The 14,881-nt window shown below is 40.1% G+C and overlaps 1 protein-coding gene across 3 annotated transcripts in view; it reads left to right on the plus strand.

The window, feature by feature from the left end:
• The window catches only part of gsg1l (gsg1-like), a 45,749-nt gene extending 31,674 nt beyond the window's left edge, over positions 1 to 14,075 (plus strand). For 2 of the 3 annotated variants that reach the window (XM_029438376.1, XM_029438377.1), the window contains 3 exons: positions 3,619 to 3,771; positions 6,699 to 6,810; positions 9,820 to 11,385. In XM_029438376.1, coding sequence (XP_029294236.1) covers positions 3,619 to 3,771; positions 6,699 to 6,810; positions 9,820 to 10,186 — 632 coding nt within the window. In that variant the 3' untranslated portion in view covers positions 10,187 to 11,385. Of the gene's footprint in view, positions 1 to 3,618; positions 3,772 to 6,698; positions 6,811 to 9,819; positions 11,386 to 11,732 lie in introns of those variants that run through there. The other variant, XR_003832712.1, reaches the window with a different exon arrangement.
• The last annotated feature ends 806 nt before the right edge of the window (positions 14,076 to 14,881 follow it).

Genomic DNA, 14,881 nt, shown 5'->3' on the forward strand with positions numbered 1-14,881 from the left:
GCTCAGTGACAAAGCTAACACGCTGATGTTTGCAGGTACAAACACCGATGAGGCAGTTATTGGAGACATTAAAAGTTATGACGGTGCTCCATGAAAAGTCACCAAAGTTTTTACAATCCGTGGTGAGGGGAACGTGACTCCAGGTGTTGAGATGTGTGGACACACAGAGCGTCACGCCGCCGGCGGCACGACAAGTTGTTCTAAGAAGAAAAACAACATGATGAGGAAACGCTGCTCTCTGTGTTTGTCATCCTGAAGGTTCAGCTGCAGGTCTGTTGGTCCTCCTCTGGATGATCTGCGCAGCCGTCACATTTATTTTGCACCTTGACATCGTAAAGTGGTTAGTGCTGCTTTTATCACTGACGTCCCCCGGAGCCTCCTGCTGCTCTCGCTGCTCTCGCTCCTCTCTTCCCTCTTTCTTCTAACTTTGTTGTTCCGTATCATGAAAGAGATTTTCAAATGTAAAAGTGTTTGCCTCTTTCAACCCCTCTGTCTGCATTCACAGTCTCATGTATGAGCTTTCCACTGTTCACCCGGCTTATACATGGTAAATAACCGAGTACTGTTGTTTGTTCAATAATCTGCCAAACGAATTGACTTTCTGTTTGCATATTTGATTTCTTCTGATTGCATGTTTTTCAGCAAGTGATTTACACATTATTAAAGTATTTACCAGCAGCCTTATTTATTAAATCAATAACTTAAACTAGCTGGTAGTGTTAGTAAACAAAGTTCTGAGGACACTATGACTGCCTATCAAATCAATCCAGCAAAGATAATATTTATTTAATAAAGTGATGATAACAGTCTCCACTTCCACAGACTGAATTACTAAAAAGCCCAGGTGGCTGTCTGCAAAGAGTGGGACAAACACCTCGTAAACATTTTGCTAAGTTCTCCTCAGAAGGGCGTAGTCTTCTCCCATTGGTCCAGTTAGCGCGGCCACGCCCCTTGCAGAGCAGCGTTATGACGAGATGGTGGTACCTGTGTACCTTAAAGGAGAAGCGTACCTGATGTGTTTTACATCCAATATTGTGTTCATTATTCATTCAGTGCAGAAATACATGTTGATTGAGGTGGACGAATACATGTGATGGTCTTCAAGTATGGATTAATACAATCAGGAGTTATTTACTTCATGGTAGTTGTGGAGTTTATGAAGAACTTTAAACACAAAGTGAGAGATTACATGCACATGTGGATTAATGCTTATTGTTTGTATTACTTTACAACATCACAACATCTGCCTCCTACAAAACTACGTGAACTGCATTCTCCATAACGTTTTCAGGGAAACGTATTGTCTCGCAGTTTTTAAACAGAGGTCAACGTTGTAAACTGAACGTGTTCAATAAAGATTGTGATTTGTGAAGTGAAGCTTGAGTGCGGGTTCCACTCGGGACACACACAGCCGTCTCCTGTGTTTGTCTTCCACCTCCATCACTTTGATTAGAAACATTTTTGTGAAAAACAAACGTAGTCCGGGACGAAACTCTCGAAACGTATTTGACAAATGGGTTAGAATTAAAACACAAACTGATGACGCTGCACAAGTCGAGGTCATCTTTTTGACATTTCTTTTAATTAAACTTTGCATATAGAAACCAGCTGGAGAGAAATGCTGTTCAGGGATCCTGTAGCTTCACCAAACTCTGAAAACGATCGATGTGCAAAAATGAACGAACTGTTATTGTTGGGTCCGAGCGGTCATGAATCTCTCGCTGTGCAGCTCACGCCGGCCGCCGGCTGCAGTCGCACATGTCTCAAACAAACGGAGAGCGAGCCGACCAGACGCTGGCGGAGACGACGTTTACAGCGAGACGCAGATTAACTCAATCCTTCTCGATCAGTGCTACTAAGATTGAAGGAATTAAATACATTTGTACATCAAAGTATTTAGTAATAATTTAGAATACATATAAGTGTGTCTGCTCACTGCAGAAACATATAGAAATAAAAGTGGGGCCTACGAAGCTACATAATGATATCTAAGTCATGTCTTTATTAATGTTATACGTGATGACTGGTAGTGCAGCTGTCGAACGAGCATGTGCTATACGTCACGTCACGGAGAAACTGACAACATATTATGCAAAAAGTTTCAAAGCTGGAAAGGTTGGAACACATTTACATGCATCAACTCTGTCTGCACATCAATACTGAGAACTGAGCCTGGGGGTCGCACGGAGCCCATAATCCTGTTTAATTCTGTGTTGTGAGCTTCACCGATTGCAGAGAAGCTTCTGCCTTTAAGAAATGATAAACGTTGGAGCTGTGGAGGTGCAGAGAGGATCCTGAGGGCAGTTACATGATGACAACTCAGCTCTGCTTTAAAAATGTTCACATTTCCAGAGTGTGAAGAAGGTACAGTAGGGTTGTAAAACGTCTTCACCCTCCTGCATAATGTCTCTCTTATTTTTCTTTTACTGCGCTGTATGACCAGAGGGCTCCACCGACACAGTAAAAAGCCAATCAGTGTGTGTCAAACAGGCAGGTGGAGATATCAAACACACCCTCCCCGATGAGAAACAAATACTTCACCTTGTTTTGAGCTCTCAGTGTCATGTCCTGCCTGAGAGGAGACATGCATCACCATCCTCCAGAGATTCATCACTCCTCTCTGGGTTACTGAACTGAACTGATGAATGAAGGAAGGCAGAATAAATGGAGACACAACTTACCGTCTACGCCCTCAGTTTGTGCCTGGAGGACAAGAATACAACAAAAATGGAAATCTAGTATTCACATCCTTCTCTGCACCAGGAGTGAAGGTCGACACCAGCGTTGTATTAGAGAAAAGGTTTATGTGTGTATTATATGTTCCTGCTGAGTCCGAAGGATTTAGCTGAGGACGCAGAGTTGTCAGAAATGTTTCAGGCAAACATTCATTCTAAATAATAAAGAGATACGTGTGAAGTCTCGTGTCTGACATGATACTGCACAGTGGTTTGAACTGATCAGCTTTAGGGTTCCTCGCTCCACCATGTTCTATCTTTTGGCTTGATCAAGGATTGATCGGGGAGTTGTGCCTTCTGGGATTCAGAGGAATGTTTTGCAAAAGAAAATGTCATGTTCCGATTGAAGGACAGATGTGAGCGTCAATAAGAGTCAAACATTAAAAGTTGGCTTTGGACGCCGGGAGAGTTTCATTTCTTTGGACACTTTGTGATGAACATTTCACACTGATGCATGTGAGCCTTCAGTCGAAACCGTCTGAACCGTGTTCTGTCCAAACCTTCTCGGCACACACAGATTTCACTCCGTGGTTCTTCAGAAGGTCCCGCTGGTTTCCCTCCCAGAGCGCTGATTGGAAAAGCTTCAGAGGCTTAACCAGTACAAGACAAAGAGCTGTTTCATTAATCTTTGTGTGAACTTCTGTATCAGTGTGTGTGAGAGAGAAGTAACAGCAGCATTCAGTTTGATGTGTTTACTCTTCTGGCTCTTTGTGGGTCGTCTGAAAGACACATTCCTTCTTAAGAGCATCTTAATGTTTCCGATGTTCACTGACTTCAGGATGCAGTCGTAAAGCTGTTGTTAAACACGGCTTACACAAGCAAGACAGATGTTTGGTTGTGTTAATATCTGTCTGTGAAACAGTAAATCACGTGTGTGTTGCAGGTGTGTTGTGGTTGTCGGTGGTGTCGGAGGTGCTCTACATCCTGCTGCTGGTGGTCGGCTTCAGTCTGATGTGCCTCGAGCTTTTCCACTCCAGCAACGTCATCGACGGACTCAAACTCAACGCCTTCGCCGCCGTCTTCACCGTGCTGTCCGGTAAAACATTCTAACCTTTTATTTCCCTTCTCCATGCAGCTTGGAAGCAGGAGAAGTTGTGCAAGAAAGACACATTGAGAAGTGCCCCGAGGATTAGGAGATGCAGATTTGTTAGAGGTCGTCCACGGTCAGAGGTTATCCCCTGGAAGCCTTCGCTGTGAAGGATTGTAGGGTTTTTCTCCCAACTCATGTTAAACCTCTTATACAAGAAGTTGGCTGCGTGTCCACCACGCTGCACCCTGCACCCGCTGCACACGCTGCACGCTGCACTCTGCACGCTGCACGCTGCACTCTGCACGCTGCACCCTGCACCGCCGCACTCTGCACGCTGCACTCTGCACGCTGCACCCTGCACGCCGCACTCTGCACGCTGCACGCTGCACCCTGCACTCTGCACCCTGCACCCTGCAAAATCTAATCTCCCCACGGGATAAATAAATTCTGATTCTGGTTCAAAGATTTTATCAATTTATTTTACTTTGAAAATAAATAGAAAACATAACCGTCACATATAACATGAATGAATGTTCTGACCCGATGACCCGAGGGAAGAACCTCGTCCTCTCTGTTGGGAGTGACGATCCTCTCGTACCCTCAGGTGTAACAAGACTTCCTCACCTTCAGGGCAAAGTGAAGTCCCGTGGAGGTAGAGACGGGCTTCCTTCACCAAGGTGCAGATGACTTATTAAGACCTGTGGCTCTACGCAGTCCTGGTTTCAGTTCTGACCCTAACCAAATCTTTATGTTGTCTAAATCTAAACAAGTAGTCACGTACTTAACTTTAACATTAACCACGTGTTGAAGTCCATCTGATTCTCCTGCACGTTGAAAAAAGATGACGTAGCGTTATAATATAATATAATCTATAATATAATATAATAATATAATATAATAACTAATAATATAATATAATCTATAATATAATATAATATAATATAACTATAATATAATATAATCTATAATATAATATAATATAATATAACTATAATTAAATAAACTATAATATAATATAATATAACTATAATATAATATATAATATAATATAACTATAATATAATATAAACTATAATATAATATAATATAATATAAACTATAATATAATATAATATATAAACTATAATATAATATAATATAATATAAACTATAATATAATATAATATAAGCTATAATATAATATAAGCTATAATATAATATAAGCTATAATATAATATAAACTGTAATATAATATAATATAATATAAACTATAATATAATATAATATAATATAATATAAACTATAATATAATATAATATAAACTATAATATAATATAATATAAACTATAATATAATATAATATAAACTATAATATAATATAATATAAACTATAATATAATATAATATAATATAAACTATAATATAATATAATATAAACTATAATATAATATATCAAGCAGCTTTTTATACGTTGGTTTGGACGTAAACATTTGTGAAGGGTAACTTTAAAGTTCAGTGAAACATACAGTGAAGCAGAAGAAGGATCTTGTGCACTTACTTGTATGTGACATGTGCACACACACACACACACACACACACACACACACACACACACACACACACACACACACACACACACACAAATCTCCCTTCGTCAGCGTGTCAAGGTCGAGGAGAAACGATGCTCTCTTTATGGTGAACTATAAATCTGGAGCGGCTGAGTCTAATGTACACACATACACACACACACACACACGCGCACACACACACACACACACACACACACACACACACACACACACACACACACACACAGAACGGTTGTGGTGTATAACCTCTGCATTAATGTTTCTCGTTCCCTCATTTACTTTGTGGTTTTTCTGATCTGAGAGTTTATGAGTGATTGTGTCGCTCGCTCTAATTGATTGGGTGTCTCACGATAAATCAATTAGTGCTGTAAAATGACTAATTACTGTAGATGCATAAAAAAATACTGATTTATTGCTGATGATATGTTGAGCTGCAACATAGAGGTGAAGTGATTTACTGTTGTTTTGTTAAAGGGAATTATCTTGTGCTGAGGGTTAGTGGAAAACACACACACACACACACACACACACTATTTTAGAAATGTAGAGATTAAAAGTGTGTGTTTGCCCTGATGGTGGTGCGAGTCATTAACATCAGAAGGGTTCGTCCTCTCGGGATGTTTTTAAGATACCTTCCCGTCATGAAGGATCTTTTGAATGTGACGGATGAAAAGTTGTTGATTATCCTCGTGGGAACATGAATATTCATAACATCATTTAGGAATACTTGCACGGAATCACAGAATTCAAATGTATTTTTCAGGATATTACAAACGTATTTCTATTAATGTTACAGGGCCACAAAAACACAAGAGTGTTGAAACAAACTTGAGAGTTTTAGCAGCGCGAAGAGTCCACACTCAGAGCTACATGCTAACGTTTACATGCTAACATGCCTGGTCTCCTGAAAAAGGACATTCCCACACAAGGAGTATTTTCTCTTTGTTTCAGGACGTTTCACAAATATGTTTCAAATTAAAAGTCCTCAGAAGGAGGTTGTGTCAAACAAACAGACTTATTTAAATGTACGTCTGTAAGTTAAATAACGTAACAAACGTACTTATTTAAGTGATTTCAGCCCAATCACGATGTTTTACTAAATATGACAAAGTAGTTGTGTTGTGTTGTAAGGGAAAATTATTTTGTAGGAGACAGGTGTAACGTTTACCATGTTCATCGTACGGTAGCTTAGCGTGTTAGCATGCTAACATTTGTAAGTACCAGGAAACACAGAGTCCAGCTGAGGCTGATGAATCTGATTAGTTCTGCAGGTATTTAATGATAAACCAAAGTATGTTGACCTGATGGTGGCGCTAGATTTGAAGATAAATCGTGTGTGTGTGTCTGTGTGTGTGTGTTTTGCAGGTCTCCTGGGTATGGTGGCCCACATGATGTACACGCAGGTGTTCCAGATCACAGTCAGTCTGGGTCCTGAAGACTGGAGGCCTCACAGCTGGGACTACGGCTGGTCCTTCTGGTCAGTCTGCACACACACACACACACACACACACACACACACACACACACACACACACACACACACACGATGTATGGAGGTTAGTGTGGATGGACGGGTCAAACAAACAGGACTTTAGTTTGTAAAACCAGAACTAAAATGTATGTCCGTAATTTAAATGACGTAACAAACTTATTTTAATTTGAGTTTAAAAGAGTTTTGTTGCGTTTTTTCCCCGCTTCAATTACAGCGTTAATCACCATCACTGGATAATTGAGATCATCTTTTAGTTGTGTGGGAACCTAATGTGAGGAGACAGCGCAGCCATCCCTTCAGTCAGTCAATCATAAATCATCTCTTCAGGATGTTGCTGCTGGTGTGTGTGTGTGTGTGTGTGTGTGTGTGTGTGTGTGTGTGTGTGTGTGTGTGTGTGTGTGTGTGTGTGTGTGTGCGTGACCTCCACTGCTCTCTGCTGGAAGGTGAAGCCGAGCTGCAGCTGCTGTCTTTGCTCCCTGGAGGATCAAGGACAGAGAACTTGAGAAAGAGAACTTTAAGGACAAATCCTCCACACTGGCTTAACAGCTGAACTACAAAGTTCATTCTTTACTTTGGAAAAACTAAATCTGATGAAACACTCGAAAGTTTCCAGAACACGCTGCTTAATGGACTTTGTGGAGAAATGCTTCTTATTCCTGCAAAACTTCAATCTGACGACGTGTTTCTTCCTTTATGTGTTGAGAAGATTCTTCTTCAGATAAAGTTTAAAAAGTCTCTTGATCAGCTGGAAGATGATGTCACAGGAACATGTAACACACACATTAATGTCACAGGAACATGTAACACACACATTAATGTAACAGGAACATGTAACACACACATTAATGTAACAGGAACATGTAACACACACATGAATGTAACAGGAACATGTAACACACACATTAATGTAGCAGGAACATGTAACACACACATTAATGTAACAGGAACATGTAACACACACATTAATGTAGCAGGAACATGTAACACACACATTAATGTAACAGGAACATGTAACACACACATTAATGTAACAGGAACATGTAACACACACATTAATGTGAACAGGAACATGTAACACACACATTAATGTGACAGGAACATGTACACACACATTAATGTAACAGGAACATGTAACACACACATTAATGTAACAGGAACATGTAACACACACATGAATGTAACAGGAACATGTAACACACACATTAATGTAACAGGAACATGTAACACACACATTAATGTAACAGGAACATGTAACACACACATTAATGTAACAGGAACATGTAACACACACATTAATGTAACAGGAACATGTAACACACACATTAATGTAACAGGAACATGTAACACACACATTAATGTAACAGGAACATGTAACACACACATTAATGCAGCAGGAACATGTAACACACACATTAATGTAACAGGAACATGTAACACACACATTAATGTAACAGGAACATGTAACACACACATTAATGCAGCAGGAACATGTAACACACACATTAATGTAACAGGAACATGTAACACACACATTAATGTAACAGGAACATGTAACACACACATGAATAAAACAGTAAAAAGCCACAAACAACGATTTTAAGATGAGAAAATAATAATAAAGCGTGTCGACAGAAAGAATGAAATATCTGGAACAAGTGATTGAAGTGAAGGCTGCTCATCTCACCACGAGGGAGACGTTCAGGATCGTTAGTGGAATAAAATCAGCAGGAATGAAGATGAATCGCTGAAGAGCTCCTTCAGGATGAATAAAAGCATTTATTCTGAAGGGCTGATGAGCAACATCACATGTTCTGTTTAAACATCTTTAGAAAGTCAATTCTATAATCAGTGAAGCTGCATCATATTCAGAAAACAGTCTTTCACTTTTTAAATCAATATTTATTTGGTTAAGATGATGGTAATCTGTGGTATATACTTAAATGATGTATTTGAATCTCAGTGAGACAACACATTATGAACTGTTATGAATTATTAAGAGAAGGACTGACGTTGAACCAATTATTATCTATCATAGTTTATTTATAAGCCACAATTCTAACACATTAAAGTGCTTCACAGCTGAGCAGATAAAAGGAACATAGAAGGATAAATAATAATAATAAAACAACATGAAGCCCCTTTCATTTCTCTTGGTGCTCTGAGAGACTGTCAGCTTCCTGTTGAACGTCCTGATGTCTCACTGATTCCTTCAGAGACATCAGTTACATGTTCACATCATCTGAAGAGCTCCGAGACTCTTTAGTCCTTCAGGACACGAGGTGCGTTTTCATCCACAAGTCGTGATGCACATGTTCAGTTTGAGGGAACTGAAAAGTAAAATACGTTTTTCAAAGCTAAGCTGCTTTCCACCAAGACAGAAGAAATGTGTCTATTATAATTACAACAACCTGAAGAGCTGCGTCAATCTCATACGTTTTCTGTCACTACTTTTACAATCCATCTCGTAGCTGCCAAGATCATTTAGTTTGTGCAGTAAAACTATGCAGTCAACAAGAATGAACGAATAGCAGTGTGCAAAATGTGCAAAATGTGCCAAATGTGCCAAATGTGTGAAATGCGCATTATGACTTTCGTGCAAAGACCTTTTTGTAACTTGCTGATTGGTCCCAGCTCGGCCTCAGGAAGCTTTAAGTGATTTAAACCCTTCTCACATATTGAACTCTGTCTCCTACAAGACGTTTCCAAATAAACTGCATTCGAGAGAAACGTTGTTTCTTCCGGATCACGGTCGCAGTTTTAAACATGCCGTTAACGTTTTGAATTGTTGCAAAACACGTATGCAATTTAAGTTACGGACATTTTTCCAGTCCAGCTCGTAGGTGGAAGATATTTCTCAGAGTAGAAAGATAGATAATAAAGGAAACATCCAGTCGATAGGATTCTTTCTCTGGGGGATAATTCAGTCTGGTGGATAAACTGCTCTAAAGTCGTGATGAGTAGAAATATTCACTGCTTCTGTCTCTCTCCAACCAGCATGGCCTGGGGCTCCTTCACCTGCTGCATGGCTGCATCCGTCACCACCCTCAACTCCTACACCAAGACGGTGATCGAGTTCAGACACAAGCGCAAGCTGTTCGAGCAGGGCCTGCGCGAGGAGCAGAACTACCTGGACCAGGAAGCGTTCCACTACTTCCGGGATCGCTCGCTGCAGTCTATCTCCAGCTCTGTGGAGGTGTACCCCGGCCACGGCGGGGCCAGAGGCGGGCTCGTCGTCGGGGGCCCGTGTGCCGGTCTCGGTCCGGGGCCGGGTCCGGGTCCCGGACGGGGCAAGATGAGAGCCCCGTCAGCCTCCATAGACCTGGGGGAGAACACAGACTCGCTGGGGGAGGAGCAGTGCTGAGATGTGCTCCGGGTTCTGCCACCAAACACGAACGCACAGAAGCTCTTATTTCCTGTTATCTTAAGGACGAGTCTGAATATATAAATATAAATATATTAGACAGATGTGTTCTTTATATATTCAATGAGAATCAATATTAAGTGGGAGAGATCTTTGACTTTCAGATCTGGGAATTAAGATTCTTTGTGCACAGAAAGCGGGTGTTCGTCAGCATATAGAGGCGCCGCGTGTCGTGTTTTAACATCCATATAATTCATTTATATAAATTAAAGTAGGGCAGTGTAACGCGTGGACACTAATACACAGAAACATCTACGTTAGGTTTGCTAACATTAGCCCCATAAACTAGTTCTGAACTGAGTTAGTGTTTTATTGCTTATGAATGAATCAGAATGTTTATTTCATAGATATATTTTAGACGGTGCAGATTTCACTATGAAAGTTACAAAGACGACATTAGGGGAGAAGTTGGTGCAAGAAAAACATATTGGGAACTGTAGTTTTTTAACGCAATTAAATTGTAGTTTGACTTTGTTAAAGAGACAGTTCACCCAAATCAAAAATACATATGTTTTCCTCTGACCCGTAGAGATGTAGGAAAGTCTCCTTCCAGATATCTCGACATGGTTACTGAAGATAATCCGCACGCTGTGTTGGGAGCAGTTTCATGCCGGAACTATTTTCTTTCTACCGAACTACACCCGCCAGCCGAATCACAGCGCAGAAGGAAACTGAAGAAATATGTATTTTAGATTTTAGGGTGAACCGTCTTTTTAAAGTCAACGTCAGACTTCTGCGCTCGTATAAGTTTTCTTTTTCAAACCAGCATGTTGTTGCATCTGAAGGTTCTTACTGAGGTTTTACAGTCCAGATAACGTTTCTCCTCCTCTTCAGATCCAACACAGACGGAGTCAGAGGAAGCAGCATCGTCTGCCTCCGGACAAACACACAATACCACACATAGCACTTTTAAACAGGTCGTGTCCAGGCCGGGCCCAATGTGTGACGCTGAATGTGAATCACAGTGTTAAAGCTACGTCTGTTCCTTTGTGTCCATCCTGTGTTTGAGCTTCTTCATCCTCAGAGGCTTCAGATTTCATTCTGTCCTCTAATAGTTTATGAGTGTAAGTGTGAATATTTGCCAACTGTTAAACATCTGCATGATTTGTTAAAAACATAAAACAAAACATTTGTTTATATTCGGAGTCTTCGTTCGTATCATTGAGGCTTCACAAGTTGTAATGGTACGATCCAGACAGAAGGACGGTGGGACTCAATAGCACGACTCAGAGGCAGATCAATGCAAATGCAAATAGTCTTTACTGAAACCTTGCAGTGGCGATGGTACACACGTAGACAGTTGATCATACAAAGCATGCAGGGATAATCCTGGGGGCAGGAAGTAGAAACAACAGAGAACAGGTAATTAACAAAATAAAACAGGTACAAACAACACAAAACATCTAAGGAACAGGCCGAGACAAGTGTGTTTTCTTTTACATACGACATTTAAATCTTTGTTTACATCCATGTTCTCTGCATTTAGTGTACGATGATAACATCAAAGCATCGGTCAGAGCGTCTTTGATCAGATGACTTGAGACTGGACTTGGACTTCAACACCGATGACTCGTGACTTCACTTACGTGATACTTTCCCCGAAGCCCGAAGATTAAGAAGTACGTTACATAAAAAGCCACGAATGAATTATTTTCTGACACAACGGTCATTTATTTAATTCATACAGTACATTTCTGTCAGTGTACCAGGTCGGCCATCTTGGTTTATTTTCAGCTGTAGTTTCTGATCAGGTGTGAAGACGAACGAAGAAGAACCACGAAGAAGTAACGTTACTGAGCACCAGTTGGAAAACATGATACCAAAGATCATTTAGTTTGTGTAATAAAACTATGCAAGAATAAACAAATAGCAATGTGTGAAATTGGTGCAGAGCGCATTATGACATAAACACTCAAAGATTAGGAAATAATATTTAATTGACATGATAAAATCCTCATCAGGCATCACGTCCACATCTGGACCGCCGTTCATCTTACTCGTGTCTTTAATTTAGAGAAACATTGTTGACACGTCTCTTACTTCTTTTAGAAGCCGTTCCTCCGTCACGCCGAGTCACTCGTCCGTCTGCAGTTTGAAGTTCTCTTTGAGGACATTTTTGTTAATTACACTTTCCCACAAACGGAGCAATTAGAGGGCATCGAGCACGTTAATGATCAAACGGCACAAATGTGCACCTGTTCGGGAACAGGTGGGATCCATCAGGCTGCAGGTGTGACAGCTTGTGCAGTCAGAGAGTTTGATGGATCCGACTGTGAACACAGAGAGGACAATAAATTAACAAAAAAGGATCTTTTATGAGATAAATTGTCTTTATTTATAGTGTTTGTATATTTAAAAGTAGTTCAAACAAGCCAGGAACAATCCTTTCACATGCAGTACTTTACAGTTTTGAACGGGCTTCAGGCAAATATTGACACCTTGCACCGGAGCACGAAGCCGCTTCACTCTTCAGCTTCATGCTTTTCCATATTACTTCTGTCTGCTGGCAGAGCTCTGGGTTATACTTTGGGTTTCTTTGGCCACACACATGACTGACGGCTCCACCGCCCGGAGGTCAGCGGGTCGAGCCTCTCAGAAAGTTAATGTTCTCCGTCGGCTCGGTGTCCTCGGTGAAGCTGCTGCAGGGAACCGTTGACCTCTGACCTCTCTGAAAGCGAGCTGCAGAAATGTGCTGTGTGAGTCTCAGGGGGACGTGCACCCAGCAAACACATCCCCATAATATCTCACATCCAGATTACTCTTACAACTATAAAGTGAATATGTAAAAGTATGTATCTTATCTTTGTACATTTCGTCCAAGTGTTTGGACGAAATGTACAAAGATAAGATAAATGTGAATATACTAAATGAAAGAGACAACAAATCCTAATCTAAGAGTAGGAACATAACGTAATGTATTAATTCAGAACAAAGCTGCACTACCTCAATGATATTTAAGCTTAACAAACACCCCGACATCGGGCTCAGTCTGCAGGTCAGGCCAGACATGCATGTTGGATATTATAATTCAGACTATAATCTTATATTTCAATTGCTGTTGCATTTCTTTCCCCTGAACGCACCTGGATTATAATCTCCTGAGGAGTTAGAAGTGGTTGCAGTACAGAGGAAACAGAGCGCAGACCTCTGCCAATGTTAACAAAAGTGAAAAATACTTTGTGCGTCGGCTCCAAAATGTAAAGTCGTCTTCCTCGGCCCGTGCTTCACCCTTCCCCCGAGTTTCATGAAGATCGGGCCAGAAGTTTTTCCATAATCTGAATCATAACGACCTTGTGGAGTCGGGTCGCTCAGTTCCTGCAGTGGAAAAGACCTGAATGTTCAAACTGGGCTAATTCTAAAAAGAAAGAGGATTGTAATTACTAATTACCTGCTGAAATTAAAGTAATTTAAATGTAATGAAAAAGTTTATGTGTGGGAAACATCCGCCGGGGTTAAATGAACAAATAAGAGATAAAGGAAATTATGTTTCACGACTTGATTAAGATTGGACGACGGCGTATTAAGGCCATTGTAGGTGAGAAAAAACAATTATCTGAGATTAAAGTGGTAAATTTAAGAGAAGAAATCACAAATCTACGGGAGAAAAACGTGAATATTCTCTAATTATTAAACCATAAATTAGCAAGTACAAAAATCTAAAATTCTCTGATATTAGAGCAACAAATTTACAAGAAAATACTTTTTATTTTGAAGGATCAACCTCATCAGAGAATTCCATGTATGCATTTATATCATATAGAATATTAGAGTGTTTTCTTTTACATTTAGAAAATTAATCTTGGAAAAGTATTTTTATTTTTTATTTCTTTACCTTATATATATATATATATATATATATATATATATATATATATATATATATATATATATGGCCCTAATATGGCATTGTAATACGGTTGTTCTTTCACTTTGATTTACAAAAACAAAGTAATAACCTGAGATATAATCTCATATTCACCAGCAAAGTCAGATTGTTGTGATGTTCATGTATTCAGACACAAACTGTACTATGCACAGAAAGCTTCTTCTCCTGCTGTGGTCGCTGCACTTCCTCCTGGATGCTGACTGTGCTTCTCTGCCCGGGAATCTGTGTTACATAAAGCGTGGTGGATTGTAAACAGCTGGGATTGAATTGGCTGCGAGTCGGAGAAGTGACGCGCAGGCCGACGTAATCCAAACACAAGCTCTAAATCCCCGTGCTACCTGTCTGTAAATGAACAGGAACCCTCTCTGTTCCAGATGTATACATGCTGGTGGTGACTGAAAACATCTGTTTGAATGTATTTACTTACATATATTTATCTATGTATTACACATCCTGTCTCCTGTCTTTCTTCCAACTGGATTCATTTAGATTTCGTCCAGAATATCGAGCACATTACTAGTTTCTAGTTAAATCTTTGCTTTCTGTGAGTCCTCCAAGATCAGTTATCATTCAATCAGCTGAGTCTTATATTAATTAAATGATTCATTATTGAGACGATACGTCTGAAATGATGACAGATGATAAATATGAGACAATCATCAGGATGCGATAGCATTCGTTAGTTTGAATTAGCCACACAGCCTCCACCAATCACACTGAGGTAAACAATACAACCTCATAAAGTTAGC

The sequence above is a fragment of the Cottoperca gobio genome, chromosome 8 (assembly GCF_900634415.1).
Source record: "Cottoperca gobio chromosome 8, fCotGob3.1, whole genome shotgun sequence".
In the NCBI taxonomy this organism is placed as follows: domain Eukaryota; kingdom Metazoa; phylum Chordata; class Actinopteri; order Perciformes; family Bovichtidae; genus Cottoperca; species Cottoperca gobio.